General features: G+C 47.5%; 2 protein-coding genes across 3 annotated transcripts in view; both read left to right on the forward strand.

The window, feature by feature from the left end:
- Positions 1-16,829, forward strand: part of Dtn (transmembrane protein 132C dtn) — a 79,239-nt gene that overhangs the window by 32,199 nt on the left and 30,211 nt on the right. The gene's annotated exons all lie outside the window — the stretch shown is intronic.
- On the forward strand, positions 7,184-13,816 carry LOC143374886 (uncharacterized). Its single transcript, XM_076823434.1, has 5 exons — positions 7,184-7,658; positions 10,395-10,720; positions 11,298-11,699; positions 12,808-12,904; positions 13,286-13,816. The coding sequence occupies exons 1-5, from the start codon at positions 7,494-7,496 to the stop codon at positions 13,814-13,816; spliced, it is 1,521 nt and encodes a 506-aa protein (XP_076679549.1). The 5' UTR covers positions 7,184-7,493.

Here is a 16,829-nt window from a genome sequence, read left to right on the forward strand (position 1 = left end):
CTGCTCTCTTTCTCGAGCCAAAGGGAACGGCGGCGACGACGACCACGTCTCGGCCCCGGGGGCTTCTTCTTCTTCCCCGAGCTTTTGTGTCGCAGGCGCGATCCAGCCGCTTGATCGCGCTCCAGAGCGCACGAGGATTCTGCTTGATTCCCCCCTGTTGACCTTCCGCTCTGTCCTTCCAAGACGGCACGTAATTATCGGACACAAACTGGATGGCACTGCCAAGGATAATGCCAGTGGAAATACCTCGTCCACTTTCTTTCTTCCCTCCCTTGCAGCATGTTTCTCCGCAGCGGCGTCGAACTCGCCCACCGAGATAGATTTTCCACGGCTACAGTGGACGAAATTTCTATAAGAACAGTACTGTTTTTAATAAAAAAATGTCAAGTGATGTGCTAATACAATTAATGGAAGGGTAGGGAATATGTAGTGACTGAAGGATACAAAATAAGAAAAAGTATTAAGAATTAGAAAAAATCGTTGTATTTTTGTTATAAACTATATATTGTAATACTTTAAAGTACAGAAAATTAACGAAATTTGCATAGGAACAGTGCATTAAAAACAAAATATTAGTACAAAAAACATAAAAAGATGTAGTTCCACCATTATGCTGAATTACTTGAAATATTCTATTGTCCATACTACAAATTAATTTTTGTAACGTTGTAATATGGATTTTACTCCACTCAACTCTAATTGCCTTTTCGACGTCCTCAGTGTTATTATACTGCTTCCAATTTTTATATACGGCTCTTGATAGGATTCCCCATAAGTTTTCTATTGGATTTAAGTCCAAGGAACGAGCGGGCCACTTCATAAGTGGCAAATCTTTTTGCCGAAACCAATCGCATGACTTTTTAGAAGTATGAATTGCTGCATTATCTTGTTGAAAAACAATATTTTCTTCGCGATTGTCTTCAATAAATGAAATCAAACAATCTTCTAATAAGTATATGTATTTTTCTGAATTCATTCTTGTAGAAACTTTACAAAGTGTCGTCTTAGAGGAGTAACTGAATGCAGCCCACACCATCAAAGTTCCTCCGCCGAAATTTCTACTCGTGGCAACAGATTTATCTGTGCGTAAGTCGTGGCAGTAATATTTAAACCCATCAGGTCCGTCTGAATGAAATTTTTTTCATCAGAAAATATTGTATCTTTCTTGCACGTTTATGCTCCTGCGTAAGAGGTGGCTTCAACGACCTTTTCGTCCACTTCAATCTTTCATCTCGCTGCAATATTTGTTGCACACGTCGCGTGGTCACTGGTAATTGCAAAATTTTTGTTACTTCACTAGCGGTTTTATTCTGGGTCGATATTTCTTCAAATATTCGCGAACGATCACGCCTTGTTAATTTTGTACTTCCACCTGTATAATGATTTTTACCGTAGTTTTCACGTAATTGTAAAAAATCGTATATACAAGTAGTGGATCTACTAATTTTTTTAGCGATCTCTCGAAGAGACAATCCTGCATCGCGGTATGCTCCTATTTTTGCTTGTTCTTCTGAACTTGAAACATTTCTTCGTGGCATTTTGGTTGAACCGAATTTATTTTATCTATTACTGTATATATTTAACAAACACAATATTATATACTGCTAACACTGACTATCTCAAATGTTTCTCGTACAAATGTTGAAACAGTAACAAAGACATTGTAGCGTGCATAAGGTTCCAGATGTACAATTAGCAAAAATTTATGGAATACATTACTTTTTCCGAGTAAATCAGAGTGCTCTTATAGAAAATTTCGTCCACTGTATTCCACGCGACGCCGGGCGCCCCAGTGTGAACCGTTAAAACGGAGCCCGTTGTTAAACGAAAGGGTTCCTCGGACACCGGGGGAGAAATTTCCTCCAAGAGCTCTCGAGCATCGCCCCGCCCCTCGCCTCGCCTGGCGCACAATGTAAAACGGTAATCTCGTTTTCCGCGTTGGATGCACGACAGGATGATCAAAGAAAACGTCGGGGAGTCCCGGGAAAAATGAAGGCCGTGGGAATAACGAAATTACAGTCCGCAATTCTCACCGGGGTCGGGGTGTATCGCCGCGCCGGAAATATGACATTTTAAATTGGAACGGGACGATCGAGGGTTTTAATTTGCCGGTGGAAGAACGAACAGGCCCGGGCAAGTTTTCGGCCCATTCAAACCCGCGCCCATTTTCCCCTCTCCCCCCCCCGTGACCGTTTAATTGGGCAACGTATTACGCGGGAGGAGGGTGTGTCTGTTTAACGCGCGCATCAAGATCGAGCGCGCACCGAGCCTCCGACTCTAATGTGTTATGAATTATGCACTGGGAGGGTTAAGTCCCTTTTAGTCCCTCGGCTTACTTTGACGATCCTCGCCCCGCTCTTGTATCATTATACTGTTCAAGTAGAATTACCAGCGCCACCCGCATTTCGTAGCGAGGCGCAGTTATTGCATAATTTCGCTGCGCGTCCCCCCGCCTTGTCCCCTAAGCCTTTGAGGACGAGCGCCAAGCAGCTTACGCCAGAACACAGAAACACCGACAATCGTTGCTGGGACGCGGTGTCGCGGCTCCTCGCCGGCAATTTCGCCCGGCAAACTTTTACTAATCGGAAACGGTGAAACGCTTAATCCCAGGTAACGCTATCAACGCCAGCGTATCGAGGAGTCGGCAGCTTCGATAGCTTATTAATTCGATAAAGGATGGAAGCTCTCCGAGGAGATCTCCGGAAGGCAAGAGAGTAGCTTCGCAAATATTTCCTCGCATCCGCCACGGTAGTCGAGGAAACTCGTCTTTCTTGATCCAGAAGTTAAATCAAGGTATCTAATTGAATCCAGTTAATCCGGGGTGGAACTTCAGCCTCGTCCTGTCTTTCGATACTTCGTTCGAGGGTGTCGATCAATTTTCCAGCTGATCGGATTAGCGCTCTGTGCGGCCTTATTAATTTCAAGCCGCCCTTCCGCTCGTATCCTATTGCGGCTCGCTGGCCACTGTTCTCTTAGGGGGAATTTCGCGAAGGAGGAGTCAGACGAATCCGTGGAAGTGATTCTGCGTTTCAAGCCGTTGAGTCGGCCACCTTTCTTTAGTCCTGCACAAGGAATTACTGTTCCTGAGAGCGAGGCTTATCTCGCGGCTGCAGAAGTTGGCGTGACGGAAAATGGGCGGGTGTGCATCTATTTTCGTTCCCCGGTCACGTAACTACTATGCGGACGTACATTACGCGTCGCTACTCGCCGGTATTCATCGGGGCTGTGGCTTGCACCTACGTAATGATGCATTCCACAGGCATTATGGGTGGAAGAAGTACAGCGGGGTACTTGGGATGCACTCGGGTGCTGCGTGGCGGGACACCCCTGAGGGTACGGGTCGCCAAATGTGTCACTCGCCACTCATTACGGGATGACAGGGGCCCAAAGTGTCTGTCCACTTTAGTACGCCCGACACCTTAACACGTTCCGCACGGCCATTTCTGAAGGTATGGTAGTGTCGGTTTGTGTCTTACAGAGTTGGGCAAAATGTAATCTAATTACAAACTGAAAATTATGATTAAACTGTAATTGTGTAATTAATTACACATCATTTTCTGCAATCGTTCATTTAGATAGTTGACGAAACCAAGTGGTCAACTACCGAAATGAACGATTACAGAAAATAATGTGTAATTAATTACACAATTACAGTTTAATCGTAATTTGCGATTTGTAATTAGATTACATTTTGCCCAAGTCTGGTGTCTTATGACATCAGCCGTGCGGAATGTGTTAATGTACATATTGGTCTTCAGGAACTGTGCGAAGGATGACAAACTTCACCTCCCACTGCTTTTGCGGCCTAATTGTACCCCTTCCGCACGGAATACGTAGGGGAGACCTTAGTTGTGACATTTTTCCGTTTTTTACTTTTTATTTTCTTTTTTTGGCATTTCATATTCAATACTATCAATGACTCCGACTTAAAGTACGTACTTTCATCACATGTAATTAAACGAAAAACCATGACTTTGAAAAAAGCCTTTTGGTGGTCAAGACATGTTGTATGAACCCCGAGTAGGGGCTCGTTGTGACACAATACGGGGCAAGTTGTTACATTTTATGAAAAGATGCTAATTATGAGTAATATAACTATATCTTCTAGGACAAAAATAAATTTATTAATTGCAAGAATCTATCACACTGCATATACAAGAAAAAATATGAATAAACTGTTAAAAGTAATAAAACAAATACTGAAATCAATTGCACTAAAGAAGGTGATTATAATCGTCCGTTTCATACAGCGACTCACAAAGGGGTTATGCCTACCTGTAACGTCTGAAAACTGAAACTGTAGCTAAAGGAACACTCATTCAAACGTTATAATATTAATTTACATACATTTATCTGGCTGTTCCGTAGAAAAGATTGAAGTGAAAATGGAAAATATCGAAATCACAACAACCTGCAATAACGTGGCAACGCGTGAACCGCCTTCAAAAAAACACCATACACGAGCGTGTATAGTTGAAACGCATTAGCCACTTCATCGTCGAAGTGATAGTCCAAGGGACAAAAATTTAAACAGCCTCGTAACAACTTGCCCCTGTTACATTTATCCCCGGTCTCCCCTACGGTTCACAAGCAACCAGACCTATCTCCGAGTGTTCATTCATCTGCCCTGTAATTCCATGGAAAAGTCTCCCCTTTGATTCGTGTCACCGATGGGGCACGTTTCTTGTCGCTAGTATACATATAGCGATTTATCTTAATGCTTCCTCCGCGTCTCGGGTTATAAAGTTTCCACGGACCCTTTGATCAGTGCTGACCTTTTTAGAGAGGCGCTGCACGGTCTCGGATCGATCGATCGATCGATTCTCCGTCCTCGTCGATGGAAAATATTTTTCCAACGAGTCACGGCCTCTGAGTTTCCTCCGCGTATTTATAGCACGCTTTTACTCGCCACTTCCGCGAGAAACGACGTATCGCGCGATAAGAATTGCAGGCTCGACCTCTCGCATGACCGGCTAATTTATACGGTGATAATCGAGGTAACCAACGAGAGGCAAATAAAAGTTTCCATTCTGAAAGCCGATGCTTTGTCACCCTCTGCACGCATTTGCCAACGCAATAAGTGTCTTCGATTAAAACTTCCTTAAAACATTCTGCTTATCGCATCCAGTGTTCTAAGCTCTGCCTTCGGCGATCCTAGGGAATCGCGAGTGTGTTCCCACGCAGTGAGTGCATCGGAGCGGGTGGAATATTTTTACCTGTCCACAAAATCCTCGCGATACCTAGAAATCAACACGTGTCCCACAGGCACACTGCAAACTTGGCCCCGGCGCAAGCCGCCTGTATTTTTATTGCACCGCGAAGTAGTCAGCCAGCGAGAAATCACGAGTGGGAACAACACGGTTGTTACATGCACGAATTTAGCGAAGCAGGGGTCTGCACAGCTGCGGCCGAAACGAAATTGGCAAGGAAACAATTTCTTTTTTAACACACCGCGGACCGCGCATTTTTCCCGTGAAATTTATTTTCGGAAATATTCCCTCCGTTCCATCGCCAACAATCACGTTTCGATGTACATAGATACCGAAGCGTACGTATCTTAGTACTAGGAGCTATGCAAATGTGGACACAACGCGGCAACTCGTAATTCAAACCGAAGATAACGAAGTAGATAGGTGTATCTTGTAGTCGCAAAGTTTCAGTAACACAAGATCCCGCTTCCATCAACGTATCTCCAATTCTCGAAATTTTCTGGAAGCCATAACATCGCCGCGTGCTACTTAAGTATCTTAGGTCGCAACAGATATCGCTCCAAAGGGACGCGAACTTTCTGAACAATCCAGTAGTACACCCGGAGTTGCCGGGTCGATGAGAACGCGGAGGAGAAACCCCATCCCCTAAGCCTGCACCCCGGTAGCCACGGTCCCAATAATTCTCCGACTTCGTGGGAGTCAAAGGGCAATATCGATAGATTTGACGAGGCTGATTATTTCCCCGATTCCTCGGCGCATCGGGCGTACACTGGCCGCAGAGCAATTGTCCCTGGCAGCAGCGATGCCAAGGCCATTCCCGTGGGATGCCGAGGGAATTGCTTCCGGTGGCGTTGGAGAACTGGCTTCCTCGATATTCATGCCGGGGCCGAAATGAAGGAAGGGACGGATTCGCTGCCGTGTCGGGGTGTCCTTTTTCCGTGCCCGACGCCCGCTCAAGAGCACTCCTCCCGGATCGATCGATTGCAAACTATTCCCGGCCATTACGCGTCGGGGTTAGTCACAAAGCAGGCGGACAATTTCATCCTGGGCGCGGGAAAGGGGGATGATGCCTCGTGGCTTTTGACGAAGACGTCGAAAGAAGGGAAAGGCGCGCGGGGGTTGCATCCGCTCCCTCGAGCCCCGCCGATTCATTATGCATTCGAACGGGGACGGGTCGGAAGCGCGGGAACCACGCCGACGGTGTACGAAGTTACTGTGTAGGTAACGAAGCCACGGTCACGATAACGGACTAATAACAGAGACAACGGCCGCGGAAATCAATCGAAGCTTTTCCGACGCGCCCGCGGGGGGCCTGCGACCTGTTTGTCCCAGTTGTGCGCGGCGATTTCCGCGAACGATTCCCTTTGATCCGCGGGCTCTGACTGTTCAACGGCTACAAACGACGCTGCGGAGGCTTTCGTGACGGTGACAGGGGCACAAAAGGCAAGCCGATTGAAAGATTGCGGGGTGGATCGAGGATCCTCCTCTGGGCTTCTCTGATTCCCCGTGCGTTTTTAGCGACTGTCGACAAACCCTCGATATACACCACTCGCAGGATAGCAATGTGAGTTTAGAATCGCGACGAGATGGCGTAGAATTCTCTGCAGCTAGTATCCCAGCACCTTTCTCCACGCCAGTAGTTTCCGTTCGCAGTTGAAAGTCGAGTGGACCGTGTGTCGTCGCTGTTACGGGCTGCGCGAGAAATTTAAGTGGGTAAAAGATAAATATCCGTCTCTCGTACGATCAGCTCGTATCCCAATGTTTGCTCGCCCAACGGCTCCTTCCGCCCGAGGTATTTTTCCAGCGATCGGGCAAAATATACACACACACCGTTGATATCGCGACTCCCGCGACCGACGCGGAATAATCACGCTTCCGAGGAGGCAGCTGCAAAGGTGAGTGATAAATAACGTCTTCGAGATGAACTCCCGAGCCCCTGCAAGCGGCTGTTACAGTCGACGCGCTGCTTTCGCGCGATTCAAATGCCTCCGAGATGGGGATTAGAGGGGGGAAAAAAAACGCGTCTCAAAGGGCACGGCCGCCTCCCTCTGCGACTGGTGAACGATTCAATCTGGCGTGCAACGAAACAAAATGGTGGCCCCTTTCAGCGAGCATCAAAGCGCCGGAATTAACGGTCCCGCCTGAAGTCTCGCTGGAAATTCGTCGCGCGGGTTGGCGCTGAAATGTGACGGTAACAACGTTCCAGGGAGCACGATCCAGCACGCGACGCCGGCTGCTTGGCAATCGTCGCTCGTCCACTTTTTTCCCTCGTCGCCGTCGAAGATGTCTGACATTTACTGCGCCGAGCAGATAAAGATTCCGCCGACGTTCCCGCACATCTTGAAACTGTACGCGAAAGCCGCTATTCGCACGCAGCCCTACGATCTTCTGCGATGGACCTGCGCTTACTTCCGTGCCCTGGCGAACGACGAGGTTCCCCCCGTCAAAGTAAATTCCCAGCCTTTTCACCATTCCGCTCTGTCTCCCGTTTCCTCCTCGGCTCGGCGAGAGGGAGGGAAATCGATGCTGGGGTGGGCGATTTCCATCGAAAAGGGAGGTGAATTTATTTATTCCATTGGAGAAGGAATGGGTTTAACTTGATGGTAAAGTTGGGCGGTAATGGCGGCGGGGCTGTGGTACTCCGAGGTATTTGCTATTTGGTAATAAGTGGCCGTTCCGGCGGACATTGTACCTGCAATTGAAATTGGTCTCCGCAGAGTACACATAGTTTCTAATTACCTTGAATTTCGCATTGGAAAGTGGCTGCGAATGAAATTACTCGCTCCATCCCGCGCCGCTTTATCTCGCTCCGAGTGCCCGGGCTGACCATATCGCTGACGTGTCTTTTCCGCGTGGCTATTATCTTACAAAGGGTTGATTAAAGTAGTCGTTCCCGGCGTTCCCTTCTTCGTTGTCCAGCTCGAGTGGCGTCGTTAGCCCGCAACCTTTTCTATAGCTCCTATTGTCCGTTCAATATTTTATCCCGCCCGTCGGTTCGTGGCGGCGTAATTAAGCGGATAGACAAGTAAATCAATCCGACCGGCGAATTTAATTATCCCGGCCCCCGGGTAGGGGTTAATAGCATTGGCTGGCTTATGTCTAGGAGATCGCTCTAATCGCCTCGACCCATCGCTGATCCGATCGTAAAAGTCGCCGGACGCTCGCGAAATTTTCCAGCGCGATTAAGAATTTCGCGGCCGAGCGCTATCAATTTCCATTGGGCCGGCTGGCCGAGCCAACCCCCGGAAAGATTCGACGGCAGCAGTTGGGTTAATGGGCCGAAATAGCCGAGGAGGACGATTAAATCGGTCGATCGAGGGCCCATCGCTATAAATTAATTCGTCCGACCGCCCGCCACCCTTGTGTCGACCACCCTTGCCCAGCATTTTTCTCCCTTTCCACGTCGATGCATTATGGACGACGTCCGTGACCGGACGCGAATAGAATCCAGCCACGATACTCTCAGAGCCTTGAACTATCGGTTTCCCCTATTTTTCCTAGCCGCTCGCTGGCAGGATTTTTCGTCGCGCGTGGGTGCCGGAGAAACCCCTCAGCCACGAGCATAAGTGCTGTCCGTGACCCGATGCAACGCTCCGGGGATTACCGCGAAATATCGCTGGGGATATTTCTATACGTACATCCAGATTTGTACCCCCCCTGCTTTTAACGAACGACTTTAACAAGCGGGCGTTAACCCACCCGCGAGCTGGCCGACGAAAAACTGCTCCATTTTCAGGCAGTTGCATTTATTCTTGTGATATCCAACGCGCTGCACGCGATCCTCCTTCGGGTTGCAAGCTTAAATTCCCTCTTATTCAGGGAACAACTTACGTACCTGCGAAGGAACAATGGCTAGGTGGAGAGGGAGGCTGGTAGAAATTGCTACCACTTTCATCCCAAAAACCAGATGCCCAGAGTAGGCGAGACCGGGGCTAGTTGACTAATTTTTAACATTTCTAATTTTTATAAATAGACCTTTGGTACTTTTATTGACTTGTTGCGCACTAAAAGATTACAAATTTCATTAGGCTTAATTTTTAAAATTGTTTCAATTGAGTCTAGGTCGTAGTTTTTATTATATTTAGAGTAGTGAGACGAATAAGTCAACAAACCTCGACAGCGGGGTTAGTTCACAAATATTATAGGGTTAGTTGACTTGACATTTAGTTTTCAGTTTTACCCCTTGGCTGCCAAAGGCGTATGTATACGCAGCCAATTCCATTAATATAGTATACGAAAGGCGTACATATATGTACTACGACCAACAAATTTTTTATATTTTTTTTCACTTCTTCACACTGCTATATTTTTTATTAAGTATCATGGTGTTAGATACTGTAATTATATTCTACTTGTTTGTTATGGTCTATTTGGAAGACCTGAGAGATTGAAGGGAGGATAGAGTGTAAAACTAGTAGGTGTGAGTTTGGAGGGATTTGTGGTGGGGGAAGTGGATTTGAGCAGCTAAACTCTTTGCCTCGACTGCATCTTGAGGATAAAAAGTGGAATTTTTAGTGATATTCCTATGCTTAGTCAAGTAATGTTAAGGGTACAAAACCTCCACGCACCGGATAAAATAAAATACCCTAAATTATAGTCACTGCATCACGTTTCCACAAAATATTCATGAAAAAACATCAAGCAATACTTAGTGGACAGAAATTCATAAATAGTCGAAACAGAAATATTTACTTCCCGCCGACCTTTTTAGATTTTTTATTCTCACTGACAGAACACGCAAGTTTTTGTCACGGTGACACATTAAATGGCAAGCTGGTCATTCATATGCTTCAATATCGCGAATCGCAGCATAATTTATAACATAATAAAACAATTAAAGGGAATTAGTCCACTAACCTCGTTAGTCAACTAGCCGCGGTCTCCCCTACCCCCAGGATCCCTCTAACTACGATCTTAACATTGTCCTTTGAGGCAGATGGGGAAAGTGGAGGTTCCATAAAAATAATTTCAAAGGGTCTAATAATGAGTGCATTTGAGCTGCAGTTATTAGAAGTTGAAGGGAAAAGGTGAAGAGCCCTTCACCTTTCCGTGTGTTTATAAAATATCGATTTCCCTCTGAACACAATAACTTGAGGTAGGATTAGGAAAGCCGTGCGTGACCTAGCGCAAACGGTCGCTGCGTCAGCTGACCGTGAATCTTCACCCCATATGGCGTTTTCTTAGGAAAGATTGGAGTACCCTCCGTTCATCCATCCGTCAGGTATCACGCCTGGCTACCTGAAGACCCTTCTGAACGCGTTCGGCCCCGTGGAGACCGTCTGCTCGCGCGCGTTGCTAGAGAGGTGGCAAGGCATCGTTCTCCCTGAACCGAGCCTCTACCGGATCCTGATCGTGGGCGAATTTACAACCTGCTGCGAGTGGAACTTTTACGAATTCCTCGCGATCGCTTGCGGATTCTTGGGCAAGGTAAGCCGTGCCTGGTTGCCGAAAATAGAAGCCAGTTGCCGAGACATTCTCTCATGGAACGCCGAAAATAGAGGAGCTGGCCTGTAACGTCTCTCTCGCTCCTCCACCCTTGGCGCGTGATCCTTATCGCCCACCCCGTGCGAACGATATTTTTAGAAGAGTGTGGTTAATCGATTCGGTGCTGGCGCGCCGGCTCCTGCAACCCATGATCGATGAAGGAGGAGGCCTGTCTCTTTTTATCGTCGGGCATTAACATAATCCCGGACGAACTGGGGCGTTTTTTTCCCGTTGTAAACGATTAGTGGAAGTTCCTAAAGGCACTTCGTTATCCTGATACGTCGACGAGCCAGCGGGTGAAAAAAAATTCAATCGCGGAGCGCGGGAGAGACAGAAACGAGGGCTGCTTTGTTCCTAATCGCGTCACAATGTCCTCGCGATCCAATTTGCGAGTGGAGCAGAGCATTCCCCGGTGCTAATTGATTTTTTTCATCGGCCGGGAAGCATTCTATCCCGCGCGCGCATTGTTCGGCCAAAACGCCAGTGTCATTTCGAAGATACGTGACGTTTCCTCCGGTGCTGGTGTGTATTTAATTCGCGAGGCAGTAGGGGGCTTAATACGAATCGATGAATCATCGTTACTGGCTTGAATTAAATTAATCACCCGCCATTGTTGCCCGCGGCTACGGGCCGAGACGATTCACCCCCTTTGTGCTGGCCCCGGGCGCAGAACCTATTCCAGACGATGATATACGTGTGCGAATTGCTGACGGAGGAGCCAGAAGGCGGCTCGGCGATGATACCTCTGCGAACGTTTCTTCGTCTCTACCGGTATCTGGCCGAGCTCGACTGCAGCGGCGAGTGTCCTCGCCAGGCAGAGCCGAAGGACAGCGAGGAGCTTTTTCGTCCCTGCGGACCGCCTTCCGTTTCCTATGCCTCCTCCAGCGCAGTCGACTCGAGTCTGAACCGCGAGCCTTCCGCCATGGAGGTAGCCTCGTTTTTCATGAAATCGATAGAACGTCGCTCGATTCCTTCGACGACACACCGCTCAGCCGAGAGGAAAATGTTCTAAGTTACCTGTAACTAGATTTAGAGAGTAGCTAAAAGGCTTATCAGGGGATCCTTTGAATCAGATTCGATATTCGCACAGTGCAACCTCACTTTTGACTAAAGTAGCTTGAGGCATCAGAACGGCAAATTAGCTTGAGGCCAGGACGGCAAATTTAAGGGCGGTTAAATCGGTTAATTGGTGATTTATGAATATTTAATCTTAATATATAAAGCAGAAAGCTTCTATATGTTGTACGTTTGTCTGTCGCCTAAAAACAGTCGAACGATAAACTCTGGGATCACGAAATTCGTCTCAGCCCATTATGCCTGACTAATCCAGATAAATGTAATCATTTTCACAAAAAAAATTATATAATCAGAATCTAAATTTCGGGCGAAGCCGAGTAGGAAAGCTAGTTTTTTTTATAAAACAAAAGGCTTTTGTTATTCAAGAAATATCTAGAAAAAAATTCACTCACTGTCAAAGATTATATATTAAAATAAGTATATATAATTAAATATAATGGGCGGCAAAATCATTTTTACCCAGAACGGTAGAAGAGCTATTTAAATCGGTCCTGATTATTGACTTGTTCCCAGCAGCTTATTCACGGCAGCAAATCATTTTTCAGCCCACCCATCCTCGATTAATGGAACGTAAAGGGTCGCGAGTAAACAGGCCTCGAGTGCCTCTCTCCGCGAGAGGGCCGCGTATAATTTCGTTAATAACGCGTCGATGCAAATGGAATCGCGGACAATCGGAGCAGCCGGGTCGACAAAATAATGACTCGCCGTAACATCGGGAAGCGCGAATTCGCAGCGCAAATTTGGAAACCCCCCCCGTTGCAGTACACTTTCGGGGAGATCGCTGTCGAGTCGCGTTCGTCGCGATCGATCGACTCGATAGCGGGACGCGAGAATGGTCGACAATTAATACCCTCCAGAGGCGGGGGCGGTGTTTTTCCTCTCGGCTGACGCTCGTTCCCGAGCAAACTCGCATATTTTCAATCGTGCCGTCGCGTCAGGAGGAAGACACCGGCCCGGATGTTTGCGGGCCGTCTCCCAGCGAAAGCCGATCCAGCGAGATCCTGGAGGTTATAAAGGATTACGGTATTGACGCCAGGATTTCCGAAATTGATGAGGTGCATCAGCCGCTTCCCGCGCGGAGGATCGAGATCGAGACTCAGCCGGCGGATGATCGGAAGGATGGCGCCAGCCAGGTTCGTGAATAATCGAAAGTCGCGCGGTGAATTGCTGGGACCTAGCCGCCCCGATGGAAAATTCAGAGATGCGACGAAACTTTCGCGGCTTAATTATGTCACGTGGACGAATCACGCGCGGTGGATGGACGAAACGTGATTTCGATTCGATTTTCCAACCCCGTCGGAACGTAGAAAAACCAAGTCCTCTGTAATTCCCCCCGGAAACGAGTTTCGTGTTTGCTTACCGCCCACTCTCTCTCTCTCTCTCTCTCTGCCTTTTTCCCTTCGTTTTTTTGCCAACTGCAAGCGGCGAATCGCCCGCCAGCCGAGGGAGTATTTGCCTGGAGGGTTGGCGGGAATTAATCGCGCGCCTGTAAAGCACGAAATATTTCGGTGCAGCGCTCGGAAGCGTCGGAGACGGATATCCTCAAGCCGCAGCGTACCAGCGATCAGGATCGAGCCGTCGATCAGAACTCCGTTGCCGAGTTGCGGCCAGACGACGGGGGGGATAGCATCTACGACGTGGTCGACGACTCGTCGGCAGACTTTGGCGGGGAGGAGGGTGAAAGAGAGACGGTGTCGTTGGGCCAGGCCGACGACTACGAGCCTATCGGCCTCGAGAGCATTCTTCATGGTATTTGCGAGTGCCTCGAGCCTGCTCGCGAAGCAGAGCGCGCCCCGACGCCTCAGCCCGACCCCCTCGAACAGTTTCACGAGAGAATGAAAAACGAGGTGAAGGAAGGCCGTCTGCAGACGGTTTTTCACGTGCCAGGAATCGGTCCAACGGTCTCGGTAACTCGCATCACGGCGGTGGGTCTGTGGCTGGCGGAATGCGGCCGTCGCCAGGAAGGGTTGGTCGGGCCGCGGGATATCAGGCACTTCCTTTGCCCGAATCTTGACGATCACTGCGACGACGAGGATGGATACTAGAAGGAATTACACGCGTACCTACATAGTAAGCTAGGGTGAGACTAGAATAGCAGGAGTGGAAATTTAAAACTTCAATAATAGGGTGCGGATAAACTTAGACGGGGCGTAGTGTGATACTCGGTTATTTGCTGATAAAAAATACAAGACACCAGAAGCATAAATCAATGGCACCAGGTGATTAGGCATGATCCTCGAGTTTCTTGCTGGGAACACGACCCGTGAAGGGACACGTGTTGCTGGGACCCCCTCATATTTATCAGAAGCTCGATGCGAGCCACCCTCGCTCCACCGTTATTTCAACTAACGAGCGACGCGCAGTGGTGGCGATCATTAAAGCGCACACATACGTACATATTCGACGCGGTCTCGCGGCGAGCTATAAAACATCGACGCGTTTTATTCCGCGGAAAGTTATTAACCCGGCCGAAACAGCCCGCGCTGTTTACCTTTTAACTCGGCCGGACATAAATTACACCGAGCGGCCCGTGAAATTTATGCGCGTCCCGGGCTATCCTGGATTCCGTCAGCGACTAGAGGGGAACCCGTGCCAGCCGTCCGTTTCCGGGACCGCGCGGCCCTTTCCGCGTTTCCAGTTTCGTCGGGCGATTATCGCGACGCAGCGGTCGCCCATTTCGTACGCCGCTCGCAATTCCCACGATTAGATGCGACGAAACTGGGTCGAACGGGGTGGTGGGGGGGGGGGAGGGGCTTTTTCATATAAACCACTGGAACCGTCTGGTCGCGGGTTCTTATTCCTCGAGCACCGCCGGAAGGAACCGTTTCCCCCGTCGTCGTCTTCCCCGAAGATACGAGCCTCCTCCAAGCATCTCGAGCCTCGCTTTCCGTCTTCCCTTTTGTGGTGCATCGCTGCCGTAGCGCCATGCTCGGCCTGGGATCGTCGATCCTCGCGTTCTGCCTCTTTCTCCGCGTTCACGCATGGGTGATCTACTATAGAGACGACAATGGGACCGCCAGCAACGACGTACGAGAGACACCGGCGCAGAGAATGAACCTGATATTCCCAGGTAAGAGGGGAGCACGCCGGCTCCGGCGACGGACGGCCAGGAGGAGCATAAAAGATCGAGATGGAATCGGTACAGGCTGCGCGTAACGAGCTACTGGATGTTTCCTTCCGGCAGGGACGAAATGGTGCGGAAGCGGTAACGTGGCGACGAGCCCCGACGACCTGGGCAAATTTATGGAGACCGACGCGTGCTGCCGGGAACACGATATGTGCGACGACGTGATCGAGGCCGGACAGAGCAAGCACGGCCTGGCTAATCCCACCTTCTACACCAGGTTCCTTCAAAAACTTCGCCTCTGCCCGTGCTCTTCCCTCCCCACCGTGTTCCTCGCGGCTCGTCAGCCCGCGGCCGTACCGGGAAAAAGTTTCTTTTGGCGCGGCCGCCACCCCAGGCAGCCAGCTTTAAATTAGTTCCTCTTCCTTCGAGCGCCGAGCGGTGCCTTTTTTCTTGGTCGCCGCGCGGTTTTCCCGTTTTCAAGTCTGACGCAACGCCCACGCCGTTCAACGGCCTGACTTTCTTCACGGGGTGTCTCGTAATTCGCGGCGAAGGGCAGCAGGGAACGGTCGCACGCTGGGGTATCTACAGAAAAATATATATATGAAACGATTTCGTTTAAAATGCACTGAAAACTAAAAAATAATTATTTTCTTCGACTACAGTTTCGAGGGTGTTTTTTTCACTTTGAATGAAATCGGGGAACAGGATTTGTCAGAACAAATCCATTTCGACGCTTGATTATGTATTAAATTGATTCATACATATTCTGCTATGACATATCCTGCTCCACGATTTTATTTAAAGTGAAAAAGCACCATCGAAATTTTAGTACAAGGAAATAAGTATTTTTTTAGATTTTAGCGCATTTTAAGTAAAATCGTTTAACTTAAAATCTTTTTTTATATACTTTTTTTTATTATTTACTTTTTAGTGTTCAAGTTTTATTTGTGCTTATAATGCTGGTTTCATGTCGATTGAATTGACTTGATTTGTGGTTATGGGTTTTATTTAGTGATGACTGGGTAATTTTTTAAACACCTCGGTTTTTTTTTCATAATTTTGTATTGTCATCCAAACTGCGTACGCCTGCAAAGTTTCAAGTCTATTGGATAGATGAAAGTGGGTAAAATTTGAGTTTTTAGATTTGAACCAAACAAACAACGCTACTTAAGTAATAGGGTGGAGCGGAAAAATTAAATTTGAATTTTCAGTTGGCCTGAGTGCGGCACAGTTGTCTTTTGATTAAACAAACACAACTGTAAAAAAAAATAGAAAAAATATTCATGTCCGCAGGTTCCTCTTTCTCCTAAAAATAATTATATAATCATACTACATAGGCGAAAATTTAAATTTGAATTTTCAGTTGGCCTGCGTGCGGGATAGTTGTCTTTTGATTAACCAAACGGAACAGTAAAAAAAATTTCGAAAAATATTCATGTCTGCAGGTTCCTTTTGCTCCTAAAAATGATTATATGCTTATATGATCATTTTTAGGATTATATGATTATATGATCATTTTTAGGATTATATGATTATATGATCATTTTTAGGATTATATGATTATATGATCATTTTTAGGAGCAAAAGAAACCTGCAGACACGAATATTTTCCAATTTTTATATGATCATTTTTAGTATTGTATGATTATATCATCATTTTTAGGAGCAAAAGGAACCTGCAGACATGAATATTTTCCAATTTTTTTTACAGTTGTGTTTGGTTAATCAAAAGACAGCTATACCGCACCCAGCCCAACTCTCAATTTTTTTTATAAATATTGGGAGTATACGGGAGAAGGATGAGGGGCAAAATTCAGATTATTAAACAAACATCACCAAGTAACAAATATTGATTTGTTCCCAATATTGAAGTTTGCCCTTTAACCAATTAATCATCCCACTTTTTAAAAAAGTGACCACGAGGCGACGCCCTCCGCGGTACTTACCTAGCGTATAACAAACAAACAGAGAATCGAAGCTGAATAAAATCG

Source organism: Andrena cerasifolii, chromosome 11 (genome assembly GCF_050908995.1).
Source record: "Andrena cerasifolii isolate SP2316 chromosome 11, iyAndCera1_principal, whole genome shotgun sequence".
Taxonomy (NCBI): domain Eukaryota; kingdom Metazoa; phylum Arthropoda; class Insecta; order Hymenoptera; family Andrenidae; genus Andrena; species Andrena cerasifolii.